Source organism: Oxyura jamaicensis, chromosome 4, assembly GCF_011077185.1.
Source record: "Oxyura jamaicensis isolate SHBP4307 breed ruddy duck chromosome 4, BPBGC_Ojam_1.0, whole genome shotgun sequence".
Taxonomy (NCBI): Eukaryota; Metazoa; Chordata; class Aves; order Anseriformes; family Anatidae; genus Oxyura; species Oxyura jamaicensis.
Genome location: NC_048896.1, coordinates 40,586,124 through 40,611,266, shown reverse-complemented (window position 1 = coordinate 40,611,266; position 25,143 = coordinate 40,586,124). Strand labels below are relative to the sequence as shown.

At 39.1% G+C, this 25,143-nt stretch overlaps 1 protein-coding gene across 6 annotated transcripts in view; it reads left to right on the top strand.

Annotated features, from left to right (window-relative positions):
* Window positions 1–25,143, top strand: part of WDFY3 (WD repeat and FYVE domain containing 3) — a 134,803-nt gene that overhangs the window by 24,750 nt on the left and 84,910 nt on the right. For all 6 annotated transcript variants that reach the window (XM_035326042.1, XM_035326039.1, XM_035326041.1 and 3 more), the window contains exons 4-11: window positions 5,095–5,204; window positions 6,247–6,408; window positions 8,017–8,209; window positions 10,899–11,085; window positions 14,079–14,245; window positions 17,040–17,507; window positions 18,970–19,068; window positions 24,461–24,654. In XM_035326042.1, coding sequence (XP_035181933.1) covers window positions 5,095–5,204; window positions 6,247–6,408; window positions 8,017–8,209; window positions 10,899–11,085; window positions 14,079–14,245; window positions 17,040–17,507; window positions 18,970–19,068; window positions 24,461–24,654 — 1,580 coding nt within the window. The remainder of the gene's footprint in view (window positions 1–5,094; window positions 5,205–6,246; window positions 6,409–8,016; window positions 8,210–10,898; window positions 11,086–14,078; window positions 14,246–17,039; window positions 17,508–18,969; window positions 19,069–24,460; window positions 24,655–25,143) is intronic.

The following is a 25,143-nucleotide window of genomic DNA, read 5'->3' as shown; positions in this document are numbered from 1 at the left end:
AGCTGATCCCTGTGGCATGGGCTGAGTGGCCTGGCACATCTCGGGTTCTCGTCTCAGTGGGTGCCTGAACCTGCTACCTGAGAGATTCTAATACTGCCATATTTATTATGGCATAGAGCTGTCATTCCCAGCTCAAGTTGTGACTCTGGGAAGCATGGTGCGATGTTCCTGACTGCCATCAGTTGTGGATGCTCAGACACACAGTAGGAAATGGGGCAAGTATAAGAGTGCACCATACTCTTTGACTCATAACAGCTGCTCTCATTTCAGCACTGGAAGGTGTGTAGTTGGGGGATTTGAATCCTTGGAATGGTTGTTGCATGTTTTCTAAAACTGGTTTCTGAGTCAGTCCTATATTGTTTTCATCTGAAATACACCGAAATACATACTGAGAACTCCTGTTATTTAATGTGTTTGGGGAATATAAACGTTTGGTTGTCACAGGATGATTCCTGGACTGAAGAGAAATCCTGGAATCTGAGAAGTGCTTCCCCTGTCAGAATGGAAGTGGTTGTGGGGAAAACCTGTGAAACATGTGCAGAAGGGTTTAAAATAGAAGAATGAGAAAAGGGTTCATTGTAGGGCTGGAACACTTCAACCCTCTGTTAAGGACAATTTCAATTTTTTATTTTTTTTTAATGATTCAGTATGCATGCTGCTCTGTGTACAACACTGTTTTAGGCAGCTTTTAAATTCAGTTTTGTTTTGTCTTACTTTCTTCATTTTAGTCAAAGTTTCATTCTGTATTTGGAATGCTCTATGTGAATCTATAATGATATTTGTCATGCTAAATTTGCTTATTTCACCATGCCTCTAGACTGTTCAAATAATCCTCTTTCCCTTCAGAAGTAACTCTTTCATGTATTGTTTATACTGTGTGATTGTTATTCTTTTCCCCCCTGTATTTTAATTATACTGTTTAGCCAGTGAAAAATATTTTAACCTCTTTAGCCATTTCTCTAACAAATATGCTTAAAGACTACCATAATCTCAGTTAAAAAAATACATTGGGAGGCCAATCTGATAACATTCATCTTCATAACATTTAACCATCGCAGAAAAACATGTCAGTGGTTTATATTCAACCTATGATAATATCTGCCTTTATTTTTCATTTTTAAATTCCATTAATTTATAAATTATGCTTTTATTTTGTATTTTTATTGCAGTGAAAGTTTATCCCTATCAGCAGAGCTATTTTCACGTTTATTTTAATTTGGCAAACGTTAGAAGATTTATTTCTTTGTGTGTTGTGTTGGTCAAGTGCATCTTGCATTTGGTAGAAGATAAATATGGTAGTTTAAGAAAGCTCATCTTGTACAATTGGCCTTTCTTGCTCCTCCCACATTGGAGTCTGAAGTTTTCCTGATAGCATTATTTGTAGTGTCTGCTTCTCTTTGAAGAGTTGGGGATGTTTACCACTGAAGAACAGTGGAGCTGGGGGCTGCTTTGTGACTTTGTGATGTGTTAGGTAACTGTGTATGGAGAGGAGACGAGGTTAGAAGTGATCTAGCCTGTAGTGGCCATGTGTATTTTCTTCACTGTAATTTCTTTTCCCTTGCCCTGTAGGTGACTTATCTTCACACAGCTATTCTATTTTGAATTTAGTGATGTGGCTCCAAAGGGGAAGCAGAGTCTGATCAGTTAGCATTGAAGAGTGATTTTTGACCAATGGCTTCTGAATCTTGTTACTTTCTATTAACCTGGAATTAATCTTTGATGCTTTTTATCAGATCTTATGTGAGGCAAGCGTAGTGCCATACGGTGCCTTTCTAAGACATCCTAGAAAGCTTGTTCTTTTATCAGCTGGTTTAGTGAGGCTAAATGCTGGCACAGTTGAGTTGTTTATCTTTTGCTCAGCAGTCCTCCTGTTCCGTAACATGGCAAAGGCATCAGCCCCTTCATATCTGCTGTTTGTGATGACAGCACTGCTCCTGATTGAACAAAAGCATCTTTCAGTTTTGGTTTTGGTAGGTATTTCTTTTACTAGCATGGCAATTAAAACAATTTCCTCTAACTCCACGAATCTGTCTGTGTTTCCAGGTATTCTTCATTCACGGTAGTTGCGATTTCTTGGAGGCTTGTGTAGAGAAGGGGTCCACAAAATGCCCCCTGCCCTCACATGCACACATGCTTTTTGGTGTATACATGGATATCTTTCCCAGCAGTCTTACCTGGGCTTTTGCCCATAATATCCTACTTAAGGTAACAATACGCTACATAGAAGTACGATACAATTCTGTCTACTGTAGTAGAATACCTAACTAAATGTTGAGTTTGTCCTTACTGCTATTTTTATAGACAGTAACGTTGCCTGTAACGCAGTGGTGCTTTATGCTAATGACCTGAATAGGTTATATCCTGTAGCTTTCCATTTGCTGCTTTTCTGAAGTCCAGGGCACAAAGCATCTCTGCTACCTCTTCTGTATGAAGTTTCTTCTGCTGTTGTGTTCTACAAAGGGCATCTGGGCCAGTCACAGAGGATGTTATATCGAAAGGATTTCTTGAGCACTTGAAAACAAGGAAAAATTCCAAAAAATGGAATAAGGCTAGTGCTTACAACAAAAATGAATCCTAAATGGTAGTGCTATCAAATTTGCTCAGAGCAGATGACAAGAGAATTCCTTCCTGCACTCAAAATGCCGTCTGTGTTTTAGGTAGTGCTTAATTAAGACCGACATTTTTGAAGTGCCTATTTATAGTGTTTGACTGCCATGCCATTGAGGATACCAGCAGCATGACAACTCTTTCAGAGCATGCACTTAACCTCTCAGTCTCACTTTAAAAGATACCAAAAGATCCCACAAGCCATGGTGGTTTGTGAAAACCGTGCCCTTAAGAGGCTGTACCCTGTTTGTGTTATATCAGTCTCTAAGCAGAGTCTGTTGGCCTAGCTCTATGAGTATTCAGGTCAAAAGAGAACAGGTAGAAAAGGAATGGGTCTCTCACATTGTTCCTGGTCAGATCTGGTGGGGCACTGACATTGCAGAAGCAGCATGTGCTTTGGGCACAGTTGACCTTGAGTATTTTGGAAAGTGGCTTTTTTCATTAATTCTGGCATCTTAGGTAAACCTTAGATGTGGGAAATATAGCTGTGGCACCTCCAGTGCGCTTTCTAAGTTTGTCTGTTTGTACCCAACTATCCAGCCAATTTTGTGGACTGACTGTTTTAGAAAACAAACTGCTTCCCCAGGCAGTACTGCAGGTTGGCATGTTAGGCAGCTGGTGTGTCCGCATTTCTGCGATACAGTTCTGAAGGCTGAAATAGCAAGATGGAGCAAAGTCTAGGCTGGTTTTATTTTGGTCAGTCCCATGCAGGGGATTTACTAGGTGCCTCCTCTTACTTTATACCGGACTTAGAAAACCCAGTGGTTTGTACAAAAAAAAAAAAAAAAAAAAAAAAAAAAAAGTAAGCCAGTAAGGCTGCAAAACAAACTTGGAAAATAGCCATTACAAACATGAATCAAGTGTTCATTTTTGCCTTCAATCACTCTTTCACTTTGTATCCTTCTAGGAACATGATTATACAAGTGTTTTTTTTTCCAGATTTTAGGGAAAAATACATGTTATTTGCACCAAAAGGAAAGGAAACCGATGCCAGTACAGTTGACGTTAAATCCTTCTGAATGAGACATCAATTAGACTTTCTGCTGTAAAAGAGGAAATCACAGAGGACCAAGGGTTGGAAAGAACCTCAGGGGTCTCTGAATACCCCTGCTGCTCGCAGCCAGGCCAGCTTGTTAGAAGGGGTTGGGCTGTGCAGGCCTCCATATGGTCAGGCCTTGAAAACCACCAAGGACAGAGACAGCACAGCCTTGTGGGGCTCCGTTACAGTGCCAGGCTGTATGCAGCAGGGAAAAGGCTCTGTAAGGCAGCCTGAGCCTCTCCCATTTTGGCTGAAGCCATGTGTCTACTACTGTGAAGGGCCTAGTTGCAGGTTTTCCATAGCTGCCTTAGGGTGATGCTGGGGCTGTCCCTTTTCCTGCTGAACTAGCCTCAGTTTCTCAGCCTCTCCTCACAGGGCCTGTGCTCCATCTTGGTGGCCCTCTGCTGAGCAAGCTCCTGCTTGTCCTTGTCTTTCTGGTGTTTGGTCCTCGTGATTCATACAAGTGCTTCTGTTAATACAAGGGTTTCTTCACACATTGGTTTTCATTGCATTGATTCACTGATGGATGTAGTGGCTGATGGCTTTGGTCCTGAAAGGTATTAGCCTCTTTTGTGTAACACTTAAGTTACAAATGTAAATCCAACAATTCTAGAAGCCTTTTAGGACCAGCTAGTTCATAAGCTTGCAAATGCAATTCTCCAGAAAATTATCTCTGAAGTGTAGTCCATGTTCAAAGTTTGATGAGTACTTTGCCATACAAAATGTATCTACATTAGAAGAAACTCATGCACAGGTCTATCGTAGAAAATCTGCAGCAGACAAAACAAGATGAAAAATGGGTGGTTCTTCAACTGCAGATTTATTTCTTCTTTTGTAATTCCATTGTCATCACTCTTCTAAGCAATATTATTTAAAAAAAAAAAAAAGATGGGGATGTGGTCATTGTTGGTCTTAGTCTTATTTTTCATTTTTGTTCCTGTTTTTTATTCCTTTTGTTATTCTGCATCTTCCCTTCAATCCTTTCCTATTATCCTCCATACTGTTGTTTCAGTGCAGTTTTTCTTTCCAGAAATTGAATATAAGATTTTCTCACCAAACCCCCAAAGTGGTGCTGACTTAAGACACTTGGAATAGAATACATTGTGTTGTATTAAGCCAAAATACTTAAGAAATACTTAAGCCAAAATACTTAAGAAAAGTTGCTGCATGCTGTTGCACAACCTGTCTAGTTGCTTACAAGATGATACCAAAAAATGCACTTTTTGCAGCCTTGTAACTGTCAAAGCCAAGTACGTGTGGAAGAATGCAATGTTTGTCAGGAGACTTTAGGCCTGAACCTAGTCCTTTTATTTTTTATTTATTTATTTTTCTCTTCTCCAAGCAGTGCTGCAGAGATGATTTCTTGTTTAGTATAGAGACTGTTCACAAGATGTTTTGCATACTGCAGATGTTGAAATTGAACTTCTATTTCTTCTTGCCCACTACAGAGGCTGCAAGTCGTGCCATTGTCCAGTTTCTGGAGGTCAATCAAAGTGAAGAAGCAAGTAGAGGTTGGATGCTACTCACCACAATTAATTTATTAGCTTCATCAGGACAGGTTAGTCTTAAACAACAAGGCTTAAAAAAAGTTGTGGGGTTGAAGATGGAAGAACCACAGTCACGAACTCTGAGAACACACACTAAAATATGTTCTATCTATCTTCTGCTTTCTGCACTAAGGCCCTGTTCTGTTACACTGCCACCGAACTTCTGCTTTAGCTCCTTGTGGTTTCAGTTGCCTAAAAATAATTATTTTGGAACGTGAATTTAGAATGTTCTTTTGAACTACACAGGCAATTGTTACTGTTCCCCAAAGGCTTCTTGTGCATGCTGCTGCTTAGCCTCTGAGGTAAGTGTCACACGCAGCTCGTAAATCACCCAGTCTCAATACTTGGGCTCCCCATATATGTAGGAGGCATTGCTGGAAAACGAAGACAATGGTAGTGACAAGCAGGTGATATTATGAACATTTACTGTCTCTGGTTTTGGTTTGCCCCTGCTGGCACTGGAGAGCCGATCTGTGGCGATGTACTGGACAGCTGTGTGGTTTATTCTTTCTGCTCTAATCTGCCATTATAATTCAGCACGTCATTTTATATGCATTTAGTATGTCACCAGCCTCCACTCCAATTTGTCTTTTCTTCCCACTGATGCTTACATATTTTCTTCTGCGATGCTCCTTATGCCTACTTGTATCTTCTTACCATGCGAGTGTATGAATTGACTGTCCTCCCACTCCCATTTCTACTGTTGCAAAGAATAGATGGTTAATGAGGGCTTGGCTGAAGGTTTTGTAATTAACTTGTAAGTTTCTATTGACAAGGACTGTCAGTTTTTATTTCTGTCATGTGCAGTGACTGCTCCTAACTGTGGCTGCTAGATGCCATTGTAACATAAATAAATGATGATGCTATTTTAAGATCACTATTTAGGTAAGCGTTCAGGAATAGATGGTGAATCTGTATTGCCATGTGGACAGCTTGGAAAGGTATTAAAAGAAAATGCCAGCATTTGAGTCAACTTAATTACAGGAGTGTGACTTTTTAAATGTAGTAATATACTGAACGTGTTTTTTGCTGTGTTATTTTCTTTCTCCCCAGAAAACTGTGGACTGCATGACTACAATGTCTGTGCCTTCCACACTCGTTAAATGTCTGTATCTATTTTTTGACCTTCCACATGTGCCTGAGGTAGTTGGAGGAGCACAGAATGAGCTACCTCTTGCAGAACGCCGAGCACTACTACAGAAAGTCTTTGTACAGGTAAGCAAGGTAAAATAGGATATAAAACTTGCAAAAAGAGTGGAGGTGCTTCAAGTTGAGGAATCTCCAGAAATCACTCTTCCTTGATTCTTCACAAACTGCTATCTTAGAGTAAGATGGATTTTCTTATGAGCACAGTTGAAGTTGAATTTCCATTTCTCCTGGGATTTTTTTGTCCTCAGCAAGAATCTCCTCCACAAAAATGAATAGAACTCTTCCATGCAGCTGCTTAAGATGAGCAACACATTGGCTGTTACTCTGCTTTAATCTAACTGGTGTTAGTGTTTGGTGTCTTTGGCCATTATTGATAGAAATAGAAATAGTAAAAATGATGAGTACTGTTAATAATCTGTGAGTTATTGTAATGTGTAATTATTTCCTTTTAATTACGGAGTATACCTTACATTTTGAAATGAGTACTTTAAATATGGGAATGAATCATCTTAGCTTGCATTTCCCCTTGGAGTTATCCCTCAGACTTTTTTCCAGATGTTTTCCCCCCAGTTTGCCAGGGAGACCAAAGACTCCTGCTTTCTGAAGCTTCCAGTGGAGTTCTTGGGAAGGAATTTCTATATGTTCTTGTGATTAAACTGTTAGAAGGAGCCAAGAGTTACTGTTAGAAAGGGGTTGATGGTCATGCTGCCAGTTTCCAAGTGCAAACTGGAAGTGTCTGTGTAGCAGACATCTGATGAAAGTTACCAGTTACAGTTTCCTACGATATGCAGTTTCTTTGCTCTTTTTTGTCCCTCATTGAGGGCCATCAGGTGGTGCTCTCAAATGATTTAGCTGGAACAGGTGAGGTTTCACATAGCTCCCAGGCTCTGCTTTTACTTTAACTTCTAAATGTCCTCTAGATGCAGGCAACTTTACAAAATATTCTTATGGTTTTCTGGGAGGAAGCCTCAGCTTCCCACAGGAGATAGAAAATGGACTTTTGTGCTGGTTGGGCCAGGTGATATTTAAGGTCTCTTCCAACCTTAATGATTCTATGACATCAAGTGTCTTCAGAACACACACAGCAGGGAGCACAGTGTAGCAGCTTTGGCTGCATAACTGCATTTTTTCCTAATTAAGGTAACTTGGCAGTTCAGGTGACAGACATTCAGGTAGTCCTATAGCACTGCTGTAGCATTTCCTGCTATGCTTTTTTGGCTGTTTTCATTTAGCCAAGAAGGTATGGATGTTTATCTGCCAATAACTCCTCGATTAGCTTACCTGCAGGAGGAAGGAGTATAACAGTGTTCTTCTCATAGCCATTGCCCTGCTGCAGAATTTAAACCTCTGAATCAGCGAAAAATAAGGTTCTGGAAGAAAGGAATATCCTGGTACCCAAACAAGCATGCCATGTCAGCCTGAGAGATCTATTTGAACTCTTCTGCTAATGCTTTTCTAGTCATTTTTAACTGAATCAAGACCTGAAATAGCCATTTGTTCAATAAGCTTGTATGCAATTTAAAGTTGAGAAACAATATACAGAGGGATATACATTGCTGCTCTTAACATGCATGCCAAATGGGAGAAAGTTTTGGGTTTTGCTAAGTCTAGTCAGAGACACCAATATGAATAGCAGGATATTAATATTGGATGTTTAATGACTTCCTGTTTCAGATCTTAGTAAAACTGTGCAGTTATGTGTCCCCTGCGGAAGAACTGGCTCAAAAGGATGATCTGCAGCTTTTATTCAGTGCAATAACTTCATGGTGCCCTCCCTATAATCTGCCTTGGAGGAAGAGTGCAGGGGAAGTACTGATGACCATATCACGTCATGGCCTTAGTGTCAATGTAGTGAAATACATTCATGGTAAGTTTCTTTATCCATTATTATTATTTTTTTTTCTTTGATTATTCTTGTAGTTATGAAATAGGCATGAAAATAACAGATCAAGGAAAACTTACAGGCTCTTTGTTTAGCGATGCAAGTGTTTACATGCATGTAAGATTTCAGAGCACTTGTGTTTGCAGTTGAGTCTGCTTCATCCACATGTCAATTTAACACTGAACAACAGTGCTTCCCCTAATATTTTGCTCTAGAGCTTATGATGACAAAAAGGATATGCTTTCTGTCTAATTCTTGTTATTGTTTGGGCATCTTCAGTAAATATTCGCATTGAAAAGCAGTCATTGGGCAGATGGGTAGGTCTGTCATTTTTGCTGCTAGCAGTAAATCCTTAAGGGGATGATGTTTTTTTCCTGTCTTGTTTGGATTAGCAGCAGCAGTCCCTTGCAGTGGCAAGGTAAGCTAGTGCCTCATGTATGGCTGCTTGTTTATGTAACGCTCTGGCTGGCAATTCAAGTGTCGGGACATATGAGGAAGCCACAGGAACAGGAACCAGCTCCATGCGTTCTTCTGATGTGTTTTGAACTATCCAGTAGCCCACGTAGTAGGCTTCTGCAGTAGCCCTGTAGTAAATAGTGATGTGTGATGCTAACCAGGGAGAGCTAGTCTGGAAGATTGCAGAGATAATGTTCTTTCTCACAGACATTCGCTTCTCCAGGAAGAGACCAGGTCAGATGGATACACAGTCAACGTATTCAACAAGAGCAAAACCTGGGTAATGCAGGTAGTAGGAGATGCTCAAGGGAGCTTGGTGTGTGGGCACAGAGGCACCCAAGCATGAGCCCCCATGTGCTTACTGATGGCATATTGGAACAGCCTGCCTGTGCCCTGCCCCATGGTCCAGCCCAGCTTCCCTGTAAGGTTCCCAACCCAAGGCTGTTGTCCCTAGAGCCTTCTGCTTTGGATCGGCAGTGCCCCAGTCCTTTGCCCAGGAGAGGCTGTACTGGTGCCACCAGTGTGACAGCCAGCAACGGACTGAAGCAGCCAGACTCATTTGGGTTCACTATTGAGACAAATCTGTTTGGGGCATGGAAACTGAAGGTGGTGAGAGGTTTTGGAAAATAACTTCAGGAATGCTTTACTTACGATATATCTTTACAAAGATTTGTTCATCATTTGCATAGGAAGGGCTACTGCCATGCGGGTTAGTGGTAAAGGATTTGTGAAAACAAAGCAAGATGACAACTGTTGTCAGAGAGGCTGGTATCCATGGCAAGAGTTTTGTGAATAAATATGTTATTGAAAATACTGGTGTTGCAGCTATTTAAAGCTGTGTGTATGTTTAGGCATTTAGAATTTGACATGAAATTTGGTATAATACATTTCTGATGTATTTAGGGCTTTCAGACTGTAGCACCATCTAAATGCATAAGTCCTTTTTAAAATGGAATGCTTATTTAAATGAGCTAACAGCCTTATTACAAATTTTATTGTCACCAATAATTAACATTATTGGTGACCAACCAAACAAACAAACACAAAACCCACTATTTCCCCATACCCTGGAAAGCAAGTTTTTACAAATTTCTGCAAAACCTTTTTGTCAGTTTATGAAATATGGCACCCTGCCTCCACATACTTGGCAGAAAATTTTAGTCTGGATTTTCTTGCCCTAGCAGCATCTTTCTCAGTAAGAAAGAAGTGAATGTACAGCATCTCTTAGAAGCACAAAATAGGCATCAGTTAAATACTTTCAAATTGGATTTTAAAGGTGATGGTTATTTTACATATTTCTGTAGCAGCCTTCTGATGACTTTATAATGAAGGTACATTTGAGAAGGTTATAAAGTGCAACAAATAAAATAACCCAATCCTGACTCTGTCATTTGATGTATGACAACTGTCGCTTCGTATTGCTTTGGTCCACAAAGACGTGGGGTGGCATATCAAAAGATTCTCTAAATTCTTTATAATTTAAATAAGTGAAAATCTTAAAAACCACTCAGCATGACCCCTCACTTCTTGATAAAAATGAACCTGACTGAAGAGATGATAACATGTGCAGGAAGGTTTGTTTTATACTCAAGAAAAAAAATAAGGCTTTTTATCCCATTCAAAGGAATACCCTTTCATTATCTCATGTTTTGACCTGATCTTCTGGGACCTTTTGTAATTGGCCTAGCTGGAGATATTAGCACTTCTCTGGCAGATGTTGGAAATTTATAGGAGGTCATTTAAGGGAGTGTCTTTGAAACAGGGTTGCATCCTGAAATCTGAGTTTAGATTTGGGAAAGTTTCTTGGAATGTATCAGTGGACCGTGGGAGAGATGCAGATGAGACAAGCTGTCTCCTTTTCCTCAGCAAGCAAGTACGCCAGCCAAGGAATTGCTAACAAGAGCAGCAATATGAAATCATCATGTCAAGTCTTCTCTGTCAAGTTTTACCTAATACCAGTAACACAGTATAATTCAGTGCTTTCTATAGCTTTGTTTTTTAGTATGGAATAGGATGCTTTAGAGTTAGTATAGCAGTTCATATTTGTCTTTTTATTCTGCTGATTTTCCTGATTTAACTTTACAGATTAAAAAAAAAAAAAAAAAAAAAAAATATTTGCCTTCTCAGTCTCCTTACCAGAGGTAAAGATTATCTAATGGAGAAAAAGAATCATTAATGTCAGTAAAATCCTAAATTTCTCAATCACATTTCTTTTCAGAAAAAGAATGTTTGTCCACGTGTGTTCAGAATATGCAGCAGTCTGATGACCTTTCTCCCCTTGAAATAGTTGAGATGTTTGCTGGGCTTTCCTGTTTTCTCAAAGATTCCAGTGATGTGTCGCAAACGCTATTGGATGATTTTAGGATATGGCAAGGATACAACTTCCTCGGTGATCTCCTCCTCAGGTATGCAAAAGTATTTGAAGGGATGTGGACAGATGATTGAGCTTTTTCCAAAAAGAGTTCCTATTAAAGAATGGGTCAATAGATTTGACTGAATAAATGATTGTAGAGTGCTATGCAAGGAAGACATTAGGACCAAAATATGAAATGATGTGCTTCCCTCCTGTTATGAAACTACATTGTTTAGCTTCTTATTCATTGGTACTGGTTTATTACTAAATCTTTTTGTATGTTGTAGGAAGGCAGGTGTTTAAAACAACTGATACTATTTTTTTTTTTTTTTAAGAATTCACAAAAATATTTTTTGACAGCAGCTGATGGGTTTGGTTTTGTTTCCTTTTTGTTTAAACAAATTGAAAGTACTGAAAAATCATAAATGTCATTCGTCCATTCTACTTGGTGTTGAAGAGACCATTTTGTACATAAGCAGAAGAGACTATTTCGTCCATCACAGAGTTCTGGAGAGAACTCCCACGTTACTCGGGCATCAGTGCGTATATGCATTTTTTTAACTTGATTTTTTTTTTTTTTTATGAAAGGGACTGCTGACCTGCTAATACATGACAGAAAATAGTGATGCCTGACAAAAGTAAATGTTGAAGTACAACCCATGATTTTATTTTTTTCATGAAGGACATGTCACTTATTCTTTCACAGTGAGAAAATTAGTATGTTTGCTGCATTACTTGTGCAAAATCTAAGACAGGTCCTGATTTTTTTTCTGAAGTTCTGAAGATGCATGCATTGCTGTTGATATATGCATGTGTGTTTTTCAAATGCAATACACAGACACCAGCTTTGAAATGAAAGATGAGTGTGTGCCTTATCATGTACTGGGTTCAAAGATGATGAGATGCAGTGCTGTAATAGCCATAACTGAGATGAGCTCCCATTGCTAACCGGTTTTCTGGCCATTAATTTTGGATGCTAGGTTGCTATCTTTTGGTACCCAAATATTTGAACTTAATCTTCTTTGAGATGTTTCTGTTGTGTTTTTTTTAATGGTTACCAGACATAGACATGGCATGTGAAATTCTCAATAACAGTTAAAATGATTCATAACTTACCTTCTGTGCCAAAATTGCTACAATACCTATGTTATTTTTCTTCTAGTATAAATGGTTATTTTGAGTATGAATTATATTACTTGGAACACATCAGTACATATCATAAACTTGGTTGTCTTCCAGAAACTGACAGCAAGAGGTTAGGTAGAATCTGGGGAACATGCTGTCATTAGCGATTTCATTTTCAAGCATAGCAGTGATCCTCTGTACATCATGTGTTTTAAAAAGACTTTCTTGTGAGCTTGCTCACCCTTTCAGCCAAAGAATGGGGGTTCCCTGACTGTGGTATGAGAAGAGTAGTGATGTGTGTCTCTGAAAAAGGAGAGCACAATCACACAGCACGTTGGTTCGTCATTTGACGTCATTACAGGGTTAAAGCACAGAAATGCCTTATCTTCATTTGTTTGAGAGCTGATTGCTAAGAACCTCAGAAGAACACTTGGGAGAAGGTGAATGAGGCACAGCAATGTGTGCTGTATTTCTTAGCAATCTGTATATTGTAGAGGAGATGGAAGATGATTCAAAACACACATGCTGTTTTTTAAGTTGTGATTTGAACATGAAATTCACTATAGTGTTGTTTCAAAAAAGCAATCATCTCAGAGAAGTGTGGGCATTGTTCAGTTGTCACCAATAGTGTTGCATTCTCCCTGGATGTGTTGTGGCTCAGAACTAATGACAGAGACTTCTTCAGGTATGCAGTATGTTTGCAAGATGTGAGTCCAGCCACAATGAAGAAAGGCTTGGGAGCTGGTAATACAGAATAACTTGTGAAGATGGTGACTTAATAAGAATCTGCCGGAGGCCTGTAAGGAACAAAGGAGAGAGCATATGTTTTCAACTCAATGATGTGAAAGTGCAGGGTGTACAGAGGATTCATGGAATGGAAATAGATGAGCCAAGTGCTTCTGTAAGGTTCAACCATACGTCTCACTGTGGGGAAGGCGCAGGATGCAGAATGAGTTGCTTCGAAAGGCCCTCACTGTCATTGATCAAGGAAGAAAAATACATCTTGCATTGTGTGAGCGAATAGGAGGTTGTGGTCCCTGGCTGTCTCCTGAGATCTGTAGAGACTAAGAGCTAGTATACAATTAAATGTGTTTTAACTCTGGGGGAATTTCCAGCTCGGAAGCAGTTGTATATAAAATTGGGCATTCTGTTCAGCTGGTTCCCAGCTGTGCTGTGCAGGCGGATGTGTTGGTGGAGAACAGCCTGCGCTGTTCCTGTCACTGGCCCCAGCTGATGCTTGCTGCCCTCCCCGGCCCAGGGACGTGTGAACAGTTGATGTGGATGGAAGAGAATAATCTGGGTTTCTCTGGGTTGGGGTGGAGCACATGTTGGCCTACCAAGAAAAGGAGGATAGTTTGTGTTTTACTAGCCTGTTTTAGGGTCTGTTGTGACTGAATTACTAGCAGTGAATGCTGACAAGGATCAGATGTTACAGTTCTTATCCTCTTGCATTCAGAGAGGAAGGTCTGTATTTCTGAAGATGTTTTGTTGTGCTCCTCTAGGCTTTATGTTTCTAGTCATATACCACTCTGTTAACACGAAATAAGAACTATGAAAGTGGCACATGTAGTCTAGGAGGTTAAGTGCAGATTTATTTAATGGCAGACTATCTAAGTATTTTCCTATAAGCTTCATGTTTGTAAGAGGAATGTAATGGTAATTTTTAATATCTATGCTTCTTTTTAGCAGATTTTGGGATTCACAGCAAGATATATGAAGTTCATGTCTACAGAACACTAAGTCCTATTAAGGACTGACTTAATAGTATGAAATATTAATGGAGAACACGTAAAATACTGCCACTACAGGGCACTAAAAGCATGTTCTCAAAGTTAATAAAGAAAAATGGAAGAGATCTGTGATTAAAGTCATTCAAGTGGAAATAAACGTTTGCTAACATGAGCTATTTGTTTTCTTTAGGTTAGAACAGGCAAAAGAGGCTGAATCTAAGGATGCTTTGAAGGACTTAGTTAATTTGATTACTTCCTTAACAACATATGGTGTTAATGAATTGAAGCCAGCTGGTGTTACCACTGGAGTACCTTTCCTATTACCTGGATTTGCAGTGCCGCAGCCTGTGGGCAAAGGTGAGTGTTCATTCTCTCCCTCCATGTATTTTTTAAAATATAAGAGAAGCTGTATACCACACAAACCATTTGTAATTGAGTATAGGTTATTTTACTAAGATTGCATATCAAATATGCTTGTCCTAGATGTCCTTCTTCTTTGGGGTTGGTACTCACAAAAGCATGCAAACAAATTTTAACTTTGAGGACTGTAGGGCAATTCAAACATCTGTCACTGCAAAGCACATAGCTTCTGTGGACATTCTAAAAAGAGTATCCGTGTGGAAAGATGCAGTGAATTGATTTATGGTGTTTTAGGCTGATCTTATAAAATAGATGTGGAAGGCTGATGCACTAATGTGGTGGTGCTTTTTGTTTTGTTTTTGTTTTCTTTCACGCGGATGGGCCTTCTGTTATCTCTTATCAGCTCGGGCAAGTGTATCTTGTGAGCTGTAATATGTTGTTTGAGCAGCAGTGAATATTCAGTGGTATAATCTGTTGTGTACTTGCAGCCACGGTGAATTCTGACAAGGAGATAAGGTTGACTAAGTCTGAAGAGGAAAAGGTTTTTATAAAAACCAACTTAGGATTCTAGACGCTTAAAATTCAGTTTGATTTTGCAGGTAAATAAGGACTTTGGAATTGAGCAGCTGACTGTGTGGAGTGAGCTTGCTGCTCGGGCTTCTTTGGGGTTTTAATAACACTGGAGGCACTTGTAAAGCTCTTATGATAGAGTTAGCTTTATAGATTTGCTTTCACTGTTTCTTTTGGATATCACAGTTACTTGGACAATCACTTCCTTTCTCTGGTATTGAGAAAGTTCATTGTTTACGGGAACTGTTTTCCCCTTGTGCTAAACAGAGGAAGAATATAATAGTTATAGAGCTGAATTTGTCCATGTTCTAACTTACTGATTTTTGCCTAAGCTAATCAGCTTTCTGATACAGTAGCATGAGATAATCACCATCTCTTGCATTTTCAAAATAAAATCTTTTTATTTCATTTGCTGTTATTTGTCCTGACATTTATCAGTTCCTTTTACTTGCCTTTCATTCTATTGACAAGTTGTTTTTCTTTGGAGAACATATTAGCACATTTTCTTAATTGATTTTATTTAATTTTTTTTAGATTTTGAACTCTAGAACTCTTCTCTGGTGAAGATTTGGTTTCTTCAGGGGTCCTTGTAACATTCAAAGATAATGCATTAATCTGCTTGATGACCTGAAAGAACTGTTTATACTGAATTAGAACATACCTAGTTGTATTGGTCACTGCCTATGTTCCTGTCATACTTGTTGAGCTTTATATCTACTTTCTGACATCTTTCATTTCTAAGAAGGCATGCAAAATGCCTGCTTTTAGAAACAAATGAACGTGATCTGCGATTTAACATTGGTATTCTCCCAGTAAGTGAAATTTTTGCATGTAGCTCTTCAATGAAGTTTCTTGTTGCTTTCTGGAGGAATACAGCAGGGAAAGCAGTGAAGCTAGATACTGGGATAATTGAATTTTCTTTCAAATTGGACAACTTAGTTTACAAAAAAGGAATAAGGTAGTATTCCACAGAACACATGCAACAAATTGGGATTCTTTTATGAAAGGTTTTTGATTTATGCTAATTGTTTGATTTTTAGCTTGATAGAAAATGAGGTTTAATTGTTAGAAGTTTTTAAATAACTTTTAAAAGGGTGTTTGTCATGAGGTGTTTCTTGTGTAATGGGATTGGTTTACTATGAGTTGAATTGTTCATGCAAAAGTTGGAAAAGTTACCTTTGCAGCATCTTTTTAGTAGAATATATGCTCTGCTCACTGAAAAAGTAGGGGAATCCAGGGAACATTTGTAAGTGATGCCTTCTTGGACTACATGAATGAGATTTTATTGATCTTAAGGGTACTTAGTTTGATCCATCTTTTAAAGATGTGAGGTCTTTATGTTCTAATAATATGGCTGCTTTGTGCTTTACAACTTCTTCCATTTGTTTTAATTTCTGAATTGTTAACAGTACTTGACCTTGCCAAAGTTTTCTTACTCCCAGGCCTGATTGCCATGGCCACCCTCACACCATCATCTGAAACCAATATGATTATTCACATAAAAATTTCTAATCCAGAACTGAGCAAGAGAATGCTCTCTCTTGAAGGAAGGCCTCTGCTGGCCTTCCAAAGCCCTGTGAAGTTTCTCTGCAAGGAGCTCCCCTCCTTTTTCTCATACAAGATGTCCAATGAGTGGAAGGAACAGGATTGCTCAGAGGCTTTGCATGCTGTTTAGCTTTGAACCCAGCTGATAAGACTGTGTTGTTGCTTATTGCTCTGCTTAACGAGGGTCATCAGATGCGGGTTCTTCCAGACTTAGCCTGCCTAATACTTGTGAATGTCATAGTGGCCTTCCATATTAGTGGCCTTCCATATTATGGAATACAGAATGCTTGACTATTGCTGTAATGCGTTTTCTTATGGACCATGTAGATGACATGCAGGCTTTAATTTTTCTCTAGGACTGTATCCTGTTGCACACACTAAAAATAGGTCAACTTTCTCATCTATTTGAAAGAATTGATCATTCATTTAGCTGCATGTGTAAACAGTTTCAGAGATGAAGATGTCATATCAAAAGAATAGATCATAGGATTTGCAATATAATTGTTTGTGCAAATGCTTTTTTAAAGAGTCCATTTTGATTTTTAAAAAGGTAACATGCTTAATCACGCTTATTAGAATGCATGGATCATTATTAGTGACTGTGCTCATTGTTTATGACAATTCAGAACTTTCATTTTCATTTTTTCCTCCCATCCCACTTTGTTTCCTAATTCAGGTCACAGTGTGAGGAATATCCAAGCGTTTTCTGTCCTTCAGAATGTGTTTTTGAAAGCAAAAACTAGCTATCTAGCACAAATTATTCTTGATGCCATCACGAATATTTACATGGCTGACAATGCCAATTACTTCATTTTGGAATCACAGCACACATTGTCTCAGTTTGCAGAGAAAATTTCTAAGCTTCCAGAAGTACAGACCAAATACTTCGAGATGCTGGAATTTGTTGTCTTCAGCTTGAACTACATACCCTGTAAAGAACTGATCAGTGTGAGCATCCTTTTAAAATCCAGCACTTCTTATCACTGTAGCATCATAGCCATGAAGACACTCCTGAAATTCACCCGTCATGACTACATCTTTAAAGATGTCTTCAGGGAGGTGGGACTTTTGGAGGTGATGGTAAATCTTCTTCATAAATACGCAGCCCTTCTGAAAGATCCCACTCAGGCTCTGAACGATCAAGGTAGAGTGTGCTCTTCCGATTTACTACTGCATGTCTCTCTCTTGGGGATGGTGGAGGCTAGTGATTAAGAGAAAAAATCAATAAAGTTTGAACCTATCGTAAGGGCAGAGTTCTACTGGGGACTGCTGTGCCATTTTGACAACACACTGGGATTCCCTCTTCCTTTATGTCATGCAAGAAGCTTGAGGCAATCTTTAATGAAATACAGTGTGTGAAATGCAAAATCATTAGAAGTTTGTAATTTCATTCTTAAATGATTTTTAATGTATTTTTCCTAGTATTTATTTTGCATCAAAAGAAAAAATGAAGGAACAATACATAAACTACCTGCTTCGCTCCTGTGCACCAAGTTGTCCTTCTCAAAAAAATGTACTTAGGTATTTCAGAAGTGCACCTAAAAGTGCTATCAAGCTTGTATCTGTGCTCTTATTAGGAGTTTGTTTCCAAGTTTAAAAAAATAAATATATAAAACTTCTTTTTATACTCTGGGTCTACATTTTAGTAAGAGCGTTACAAAAAAAAAAAAAAAAAAAAAAAAAAAGGGCACCAAAGCCAACCACCACCAACAAAAAAAACTGGCATTCTCATGTCCAGAATTTTACATCTGAGATAAGCCATGTAGTTGTTTAGTCTGCAAAGCAAGCGCTGCCAAGTGCAAGCCATATGTATGTAGGTATGCTTTTTTTATATTCTTTACTCAAACAGGAATAGAGTTAACGTGTGTCAGTGACATTTTTTTAATTGCAGTTTTTGGCTGTTACTCCTGAGTTTATTGTATGAAGCTTTGCTGATGATTTGTAGCTGTTAATTAGAGGTAGAAAGCTGTACTGCCAGCACCTCTGTTGGAAAACACACAGTTTCTCAAGTGCTTCTCAATAAATGGACCAAGATGTCATCTGGTTAAGGTGCTACCTGGGGTGGACATTGCCCTTGTGTTGTTGTTTGCTGCTTATTAGTCATTTATTCATTTTTTATTTTCTGGACTGTTACAATGTGTTAAAAATACTGTGTGCCAATTTGGTTCATCTGTTATACCTGTCAAATCATAAGCACATTTGAAGTAATTATGTAGATGTAGTTCTGTGTTGGTGTATAGAATTTCTCCTTGCAGGTACTCAGTACAGAACAAGACAGATCGTTTGAGTTTTCAATGATTGTAGCTTGAAGTTAGAACAGCTGGGGATATGAAACTACACATACAGCTGCAGTGTCAGCCACTCAGCTCACACTGCTCAAAAGCTTCTGTTAAAATTATATATTTTTATAAAGGACATTTTCAAACAATCTGTAATTAAGCTTTCCCATGGATGCACGTGTGGACTAAATATTACTTGTTTTGACATTTGGTTAGTCTGTGTTTTCTTTGGGGAAACAAAGAAAAAGCATTGGTGGAAAAAAATTAAGCAACATCTTAGAAAAGAGTGATTTTTACTGTGTCTTTGGCTTATGAAATTATTTTTAGGGGATTCAAGAAACCGTTCATTTGAGGACCAAAAGCAGCTGGCTTTGTTGGTTATGGAGACCCTGACGGTACTATTACAAGGATCAAACACTAATGCAGGTGAGTGGAGATGCCACTGGCAAATCATGTATAAAAATGTTACTGAGAACTTTGCGTCCAGACAAGAGTCTTCATTTTCTATCTTCAGGCAGTTAATCACACTGAGATATTCTTTTACTCTTGGAAAGTTCTTCCTATAAGAAAATCAGTAGCATAAGCTGGAGTGCATAAAATAAATGTGTTTCAGATTTTGTTGTTGTTTGTTTGTTTGTTTGTTTGTTTGTTTTAATTAAGGTTCTTGGGAATTCTTTACTTGAACCACGCCCCCCCATTTCTCCCCAGACAATACTATAATAATTTGTGGTAGGACTTGTAACACAGTTTGTATTTTGAAAAGTTTAAGCACTTAATTAGGCATGTAATTTGCTGTTGACAGTGTTATGTGGACTGATTAAAAATGTGTGCCATTGTTAATGGAAGATGGCTTTTCCTTTTTTAGAGGTATATTCACTCCAAAAGTCATTATATATAAACAGGGCTCACTTGCAAGCGTCCTTCTCTAAATGAGGTAGATTTATATTAGTTTATGCCTTATTTAATTATCCAATGCATGGTAACATTGACATAGACAATGTGGCTATCTCATATTAGTACAAGCTGTCTCTTAAAATAAATAAATAAATAAGGTGATAGGTGTTCTTAAAACCTTTTACTCTGTTGTATTAGAGGAAGAAGAAAAGGAGAAGGGGTAGGAAAGGGACACCATCCTAAGGACCCAGACAGTTTCTGGCCTTAAAGGCCATGAGACATCCTTCTTTCATCCGTTTATTTTTTCTTTTTCTCAGTTCTGGCTGCTGTTTCCTACCTCTTGGTTTTGTTTGTTTACTACCTCTCTTGGGTTTGTTTGTTTTCATTCAAGTAGGAGAGATGAGAATCCATGACAAGTGTTTAAGAAAATCATGAAAACTGTCCAGCTGACAACTGTTTAACAATAGCTCCTGGTCTAATGGCAGAAAGCTTTTAATTTTTTTCTTATTGCTTTTGCTTGGGGAAAATATTTTCTTTAAATAGAGGCCCAGTGTTCAATAGCTGCTAGACAAGTAGGACTACTTTGCTGAACAAAGTTCTGTAACAAATGAGGTTTTGCTCGTATTTGTAAACTTTTCTCCCACAGTGTTCTTCCTTATATAGATGAGTTCATTTATACTTGTGTGTGATTTTTCTGAATGACCACAGCTGTGAAAGCAGTCCAGTTGGTCATAATAGAGAACTGATGGGTGAATGAATATTTCTTAAGGTAAAGTAATATTTACAATAAGGTATTGCTTTAAAATGGAATACAAATGAAAAAAGTAGCAGGGAATCAGCAGGAGTCAGTCCAACCATTGGGTCCAGTCTTAGTTGGCGTCTTATACATTTTAAGAGATTGTCTCTGCTACCCTGAGCCTTCTGAAAGAGTTTTGTCCTCCTGCCGTTGGCAAGTCATGTGCTTTGTGTCTGCTATGCTTTGTTTCTTAAATCCAACAAGATAGTTATTAAAAGCATAGTGGCTTGCTAAAAAAAAATATAATAGAAAATAAAAATCCCATTGGCTTGCTCTTTCTTAACTCAAGGGAGTGTTTGAGCAGGGAGATGTTCTCAAGTGCATCAGAGCTTATGTGAAGGGATCGATCTGTACCTGTAATCCACAGACCAGATTTGATTTAAGGTACTTTCAAGAACCATCAAGAAAATGAGCCTCTTGCTAAGTCTAAGGTTGCTGAAGTATTCTGCAGCTCTACTAGACCACTGAGGGCTTTGCTTCAGATTACAAAGGAAGTGCTAGGGAAAAGTCTTGTGTTTTAAGAAAAGCAAGGGAGAATTGGCTTCATCTCTTCCTCTCCTTTTTTAGGGAAGTGTGGAAAGGTACTTGTGTTCATCTGAAGCCTATGGTCTTTTTCCAGCAATGAAACAAGAAAGCAAGTTAAGAGTAAAAATGTGTTCCTGTACAAAATAGCATGCTAAAAGTTGCAATGACCTTACTGAGGAAACCATCCACGATTGGTTTATATCACTGGCAAGCTAATCTAGAGCTTGTATCAGAATAGAGCAGCTGTTATTTGTGACCTACAGGAAAAAAAAGGTTTTTTTGAAAGTTTTTTTTTTTTTTTTTTTGTGAAAAAAACTTTGAACAGTTTTTCTCCTCCCATCTTTATTTATAATTTTCCTGTTTTGTGGGAGAGTACATGTGCACTGAAAAACTCCTCCTAGCTTTTGACTAATGCAATTCCAGCAGATAATGTTTTTTTGTTTGTTTGTTTTATGGGTAAAAGCACTTGCATACCTTAATTCTGTGTCATTATTCAAATCCTTTAGAGGAGTTGAAATCTTTCTAGGGTAGGACGAGAGTGACTGTTACCAGTGTAAGCAAGTGAAAAACATTTTCTCTGTCTGCTGCAGTCCAGGAACTGAGTGCCAACGTGTCTGATATGGTTAGTGGTTGAAATTCAGAGTAGACCAGTAACTGCATGTTAATATACTCTGGAGGAGTGAAAATCCTGTCTGGGTATATTTTGAATGAGTTATCCAAGTTTAACAAAATGAGCAACATTGCTTTTGGAAGGGCATGAAGTCATATAGTCTAGCTCAATGCAGAGGCTGACCATCTACATGTAGGTCATTCTGAGCAGATCTTTGGAGTAGCTATTGAAAAACCTACCCAGGAGGTTTTGATACAGTGTTCCTACCTCAGTGGTCCTAGTGATTTATCACTTGTCAGTGTTCTTCCTCACAGACAATGCATTCTCTGTTGTGAGTTAAGCTGAAATCTTTGTCGTCTGTCCTATTGTTGATGCTCTTGGAGGGCAGCAGCACATCACTAATATATTTTAAATGGTCACATGTAGGTTGGATGACTTATATTCTCTTGCTATGTCTCAGGTGCAATATGCATCCTTCTTAATATCCTGTGGTATTAATTTGCATTTTTCTTCCTGTGCAATATTTAGACTTAATTGTCTTGTAGTATGTTTGTAATCCTCTGAAACCTTCAGTGTTGTCTAACTCACTTCACCGCTGTACTTGTTTTCAACTTCTGCCGAGCTTGTGGTTTGAGATCACTTTTAGAGATGGCTTTGGTACTCCATCCACTGAGCATTTACGTCTGCAAGCTTGGCTTCGTCCACACACTTGATAAGTATGCTCTTTAATCCGTCAACAAAGGCATATTTCACAACACTCGAGATATCCCCCAGTGGCTTGTCCTTTGTCAAATCAAAAAGGCATAGTGGAGAAGCAGACATAACTCTGAGCTGATGTTTCAATTAGTTATGCATTTAGTCTGTCATGGTTGCATTTAGGCTATTTTGTTGGGTTGTTTGTAAGAATGCTGTGGATAACACTGCCAGAAGCATTCCTGAAGCTGACATACATTGCATAGGCTGCTTCCCTTTTACCCACTGAGGTAGTTATCCTGTCAAGGGGGAGGAAAAAAAACAATACTGTTGATTTAGTTTATAACTCTTTTCAATGGTGATTGAAGAAACAGGCTAATTAGGCTGAAATAAGAAGGTTCCAGAGAGAAATTAGTACAGATGACAGGTGAATCATGTGAATCCATTATACACTTGCACATTTATTGCTCAGCTGTGGTTTTCCCATGACAGCAAAGGCAGAATTAGAAAACAATCAGAATGGAGTGGTGCAAAGGGAAGGTTACGTATGGGAGCTTCCACATAAGGAGAGTTTAAAACAAAACAATGAAACAGGATTGTTTAATTTCTAAAGATGAATGAGAGAAGGTGATGTAAATATGCGATAACATCTTTGAAGGACCAGAGCTGCCTTGTAATTCATAAGTGGCAGGTCTCTTTTTGCTGTTAAGCAGCTGTCCTGACCTCACCTGGGAAGTTGGAAGCAAACATCAGTTCCTCTTTGCTAATTCTCTGTATTGAGTTCAACTCCAAGTATCCACCAGAGAAGTGAAAAAAAGTGCATGAAATGCGTCAGAGGTGTGGTATGGCACCACAGATGTTGTTTCTAAGGACCACAGAGTTCAAAAGCCAAATTTTGATCATTTGCTCAAGTTCAGGAGTATGATAGAGCTGTACAGGAGACACAGGTAAGAAACCATTTCTCAGAAAAGTTGTGTTTCTTGTTAGTGCAGTATGATGGGGACATGAGCACGGTGGTAATGTATCCAGAGGTTGGCAGAGGTTTTAGGTCAGCACGCATGGCTTCACAAACAGGCTTTATTGAGCTTTGTGCTGTTTCATCCCCTAGGACAAAAATAATGTTTGTTGAAGTAATAGGATTGGTGAGGAGGTTGTTAGAATGGGGACGAGTGGGGACCACAGTGGGCTTGGGGTTTGGTTGGGTGCTGAACCCGCTATTCACCCCCTCCATGTTTTGGGCTGAGGCCAACTGTACGAAGTTCAGCAAGGCAAAGTGCCAGGTCCCACACCTGGAGCACAATAACCCCCAGCAGCGCTACAGGCTGGGAGATGAGTGGTTAGAAAGTTGCCTGGCAGAGAAGGACCTGGGAGTAGTGGTTGATAGTCGGCTGAATATGAGCCATCAGTGTGCTCAGGTGGCCAAGAAGGCCAACAGCATCCTGGCTTGCATAAGAAGCAGTGTGGCCAGCAGGTCCAGGGAAGTGATTGTCCCCCTGTGCTCGGCTCTGGTGAGGCCGCACCTTGAGTACTGCGTTCAGTTTTGGGCCCCTCGATACAGGAAGGATGTGGAGGTGCTTGAGTGTGTCCAGAGAAGGGCAACAAAGCTGGTGAGAGGTCTGGAGAACAAGTCTTACGAGGAGCAGCTGAGGGAGCTGGGATTGTTCAGCCTGGAAAAGAGGAGGCTCAGGGGTGACCTTATTGCACTCTACAGGTACCTGAAAGGAGGCTGTAGCAAGGTAGGGGTTGTCTATTCTCCCACATGCCTGGTGACAGGACGAGGGGAAATGGGCTGAAGTTGTGCCAGGGGAGGTTTAGGTTGGATATTAGGAAGAACTTTACAGGAAGTGTTGTTAGGCTTTGGAATGGGCTGCCCAGGGAAGTGGTTGAGTCACCATCCCTCGAGGTCTTTAAAAGACGTTTAGATGTAGAGCTTAGGGATAGGGTTTAGTGGAGGACTTGTTAGTGTTAGGTCATAGGTTGGACTTGGTGATCTTGGAGGTCTCTTCCAACCTAGATGATTCTGTGATTCTGTAACTGTACCCTTGTTTTAAGTACCTTTAGTGAAAAACACTGCAAGAAGAGTATCATTGCAGTTCTGTTTTGTTTAGCCTGAGAGGGGCAAACAGCAGTAACGTTGTTAAACATCTGTATGACTAAAACCCTGTCAATCAATCAGAGAAGTAAAACTAAATGCCTTTCATGTTTTCTTTGTTGTTATTTGTTACTGACTGTATTTTTTGTTGTTGTTACTTGTGCTCCTATCCTTACGCCACTCCCATCCCCACCCCCAATCTGCATAGGTATTTTCAGGGAGTTTGGTGGTGCGAGATGTGTGCACAACATTGTGAAGTATCCCCAATGCCGACAGCACGCACTGATGATCATTCAGCAGTTGGTGTTATCGCCTAGTGGAGAAGACGATATGGGCACTTTGTTGGGACTGATGCACTCTGCTCCACCTATGGAACTGCAGATGAAAACGGACATCTTAAGGGTAAATGAAGTTTTGTTTAGGACTTTTACTCCTAAGCCATTCATTAACTTGTTTTTAAAAAGAATACACTGGGAAGGGAATTTAATGGGATGGATGGATGGTATTGAGCTACTGAAGTTACAGAGTTGAAATTAGTACATTTCATGCATTTTTTTGGTTTCCATCCATCCATTGCAGTTTTCAGAATCACAGAGATTAAAGCTAGTGAATGAATTTGTGATTTTAGTGGCAGTCACTTGTAATCAGCCTTAGGAAATGATGTTCTCCAGTTATGATGATCTTCCCTGGCAGGGTATTATTTAGTTAAATACATTGAGAATACATGGGGAAAAAAGCAAGCACGTAATACACAAGTGTTTTTTCAGCACTAGCTTGTGTTTTCTTGAGGCAGACCTGCTTTGTTATACCACAGTGCATTAGTTCTAAATGTTTAATGAGTCAATATAAATGTTAATCATAGTAACCGCAGCAGAAGATAATTCTATATGG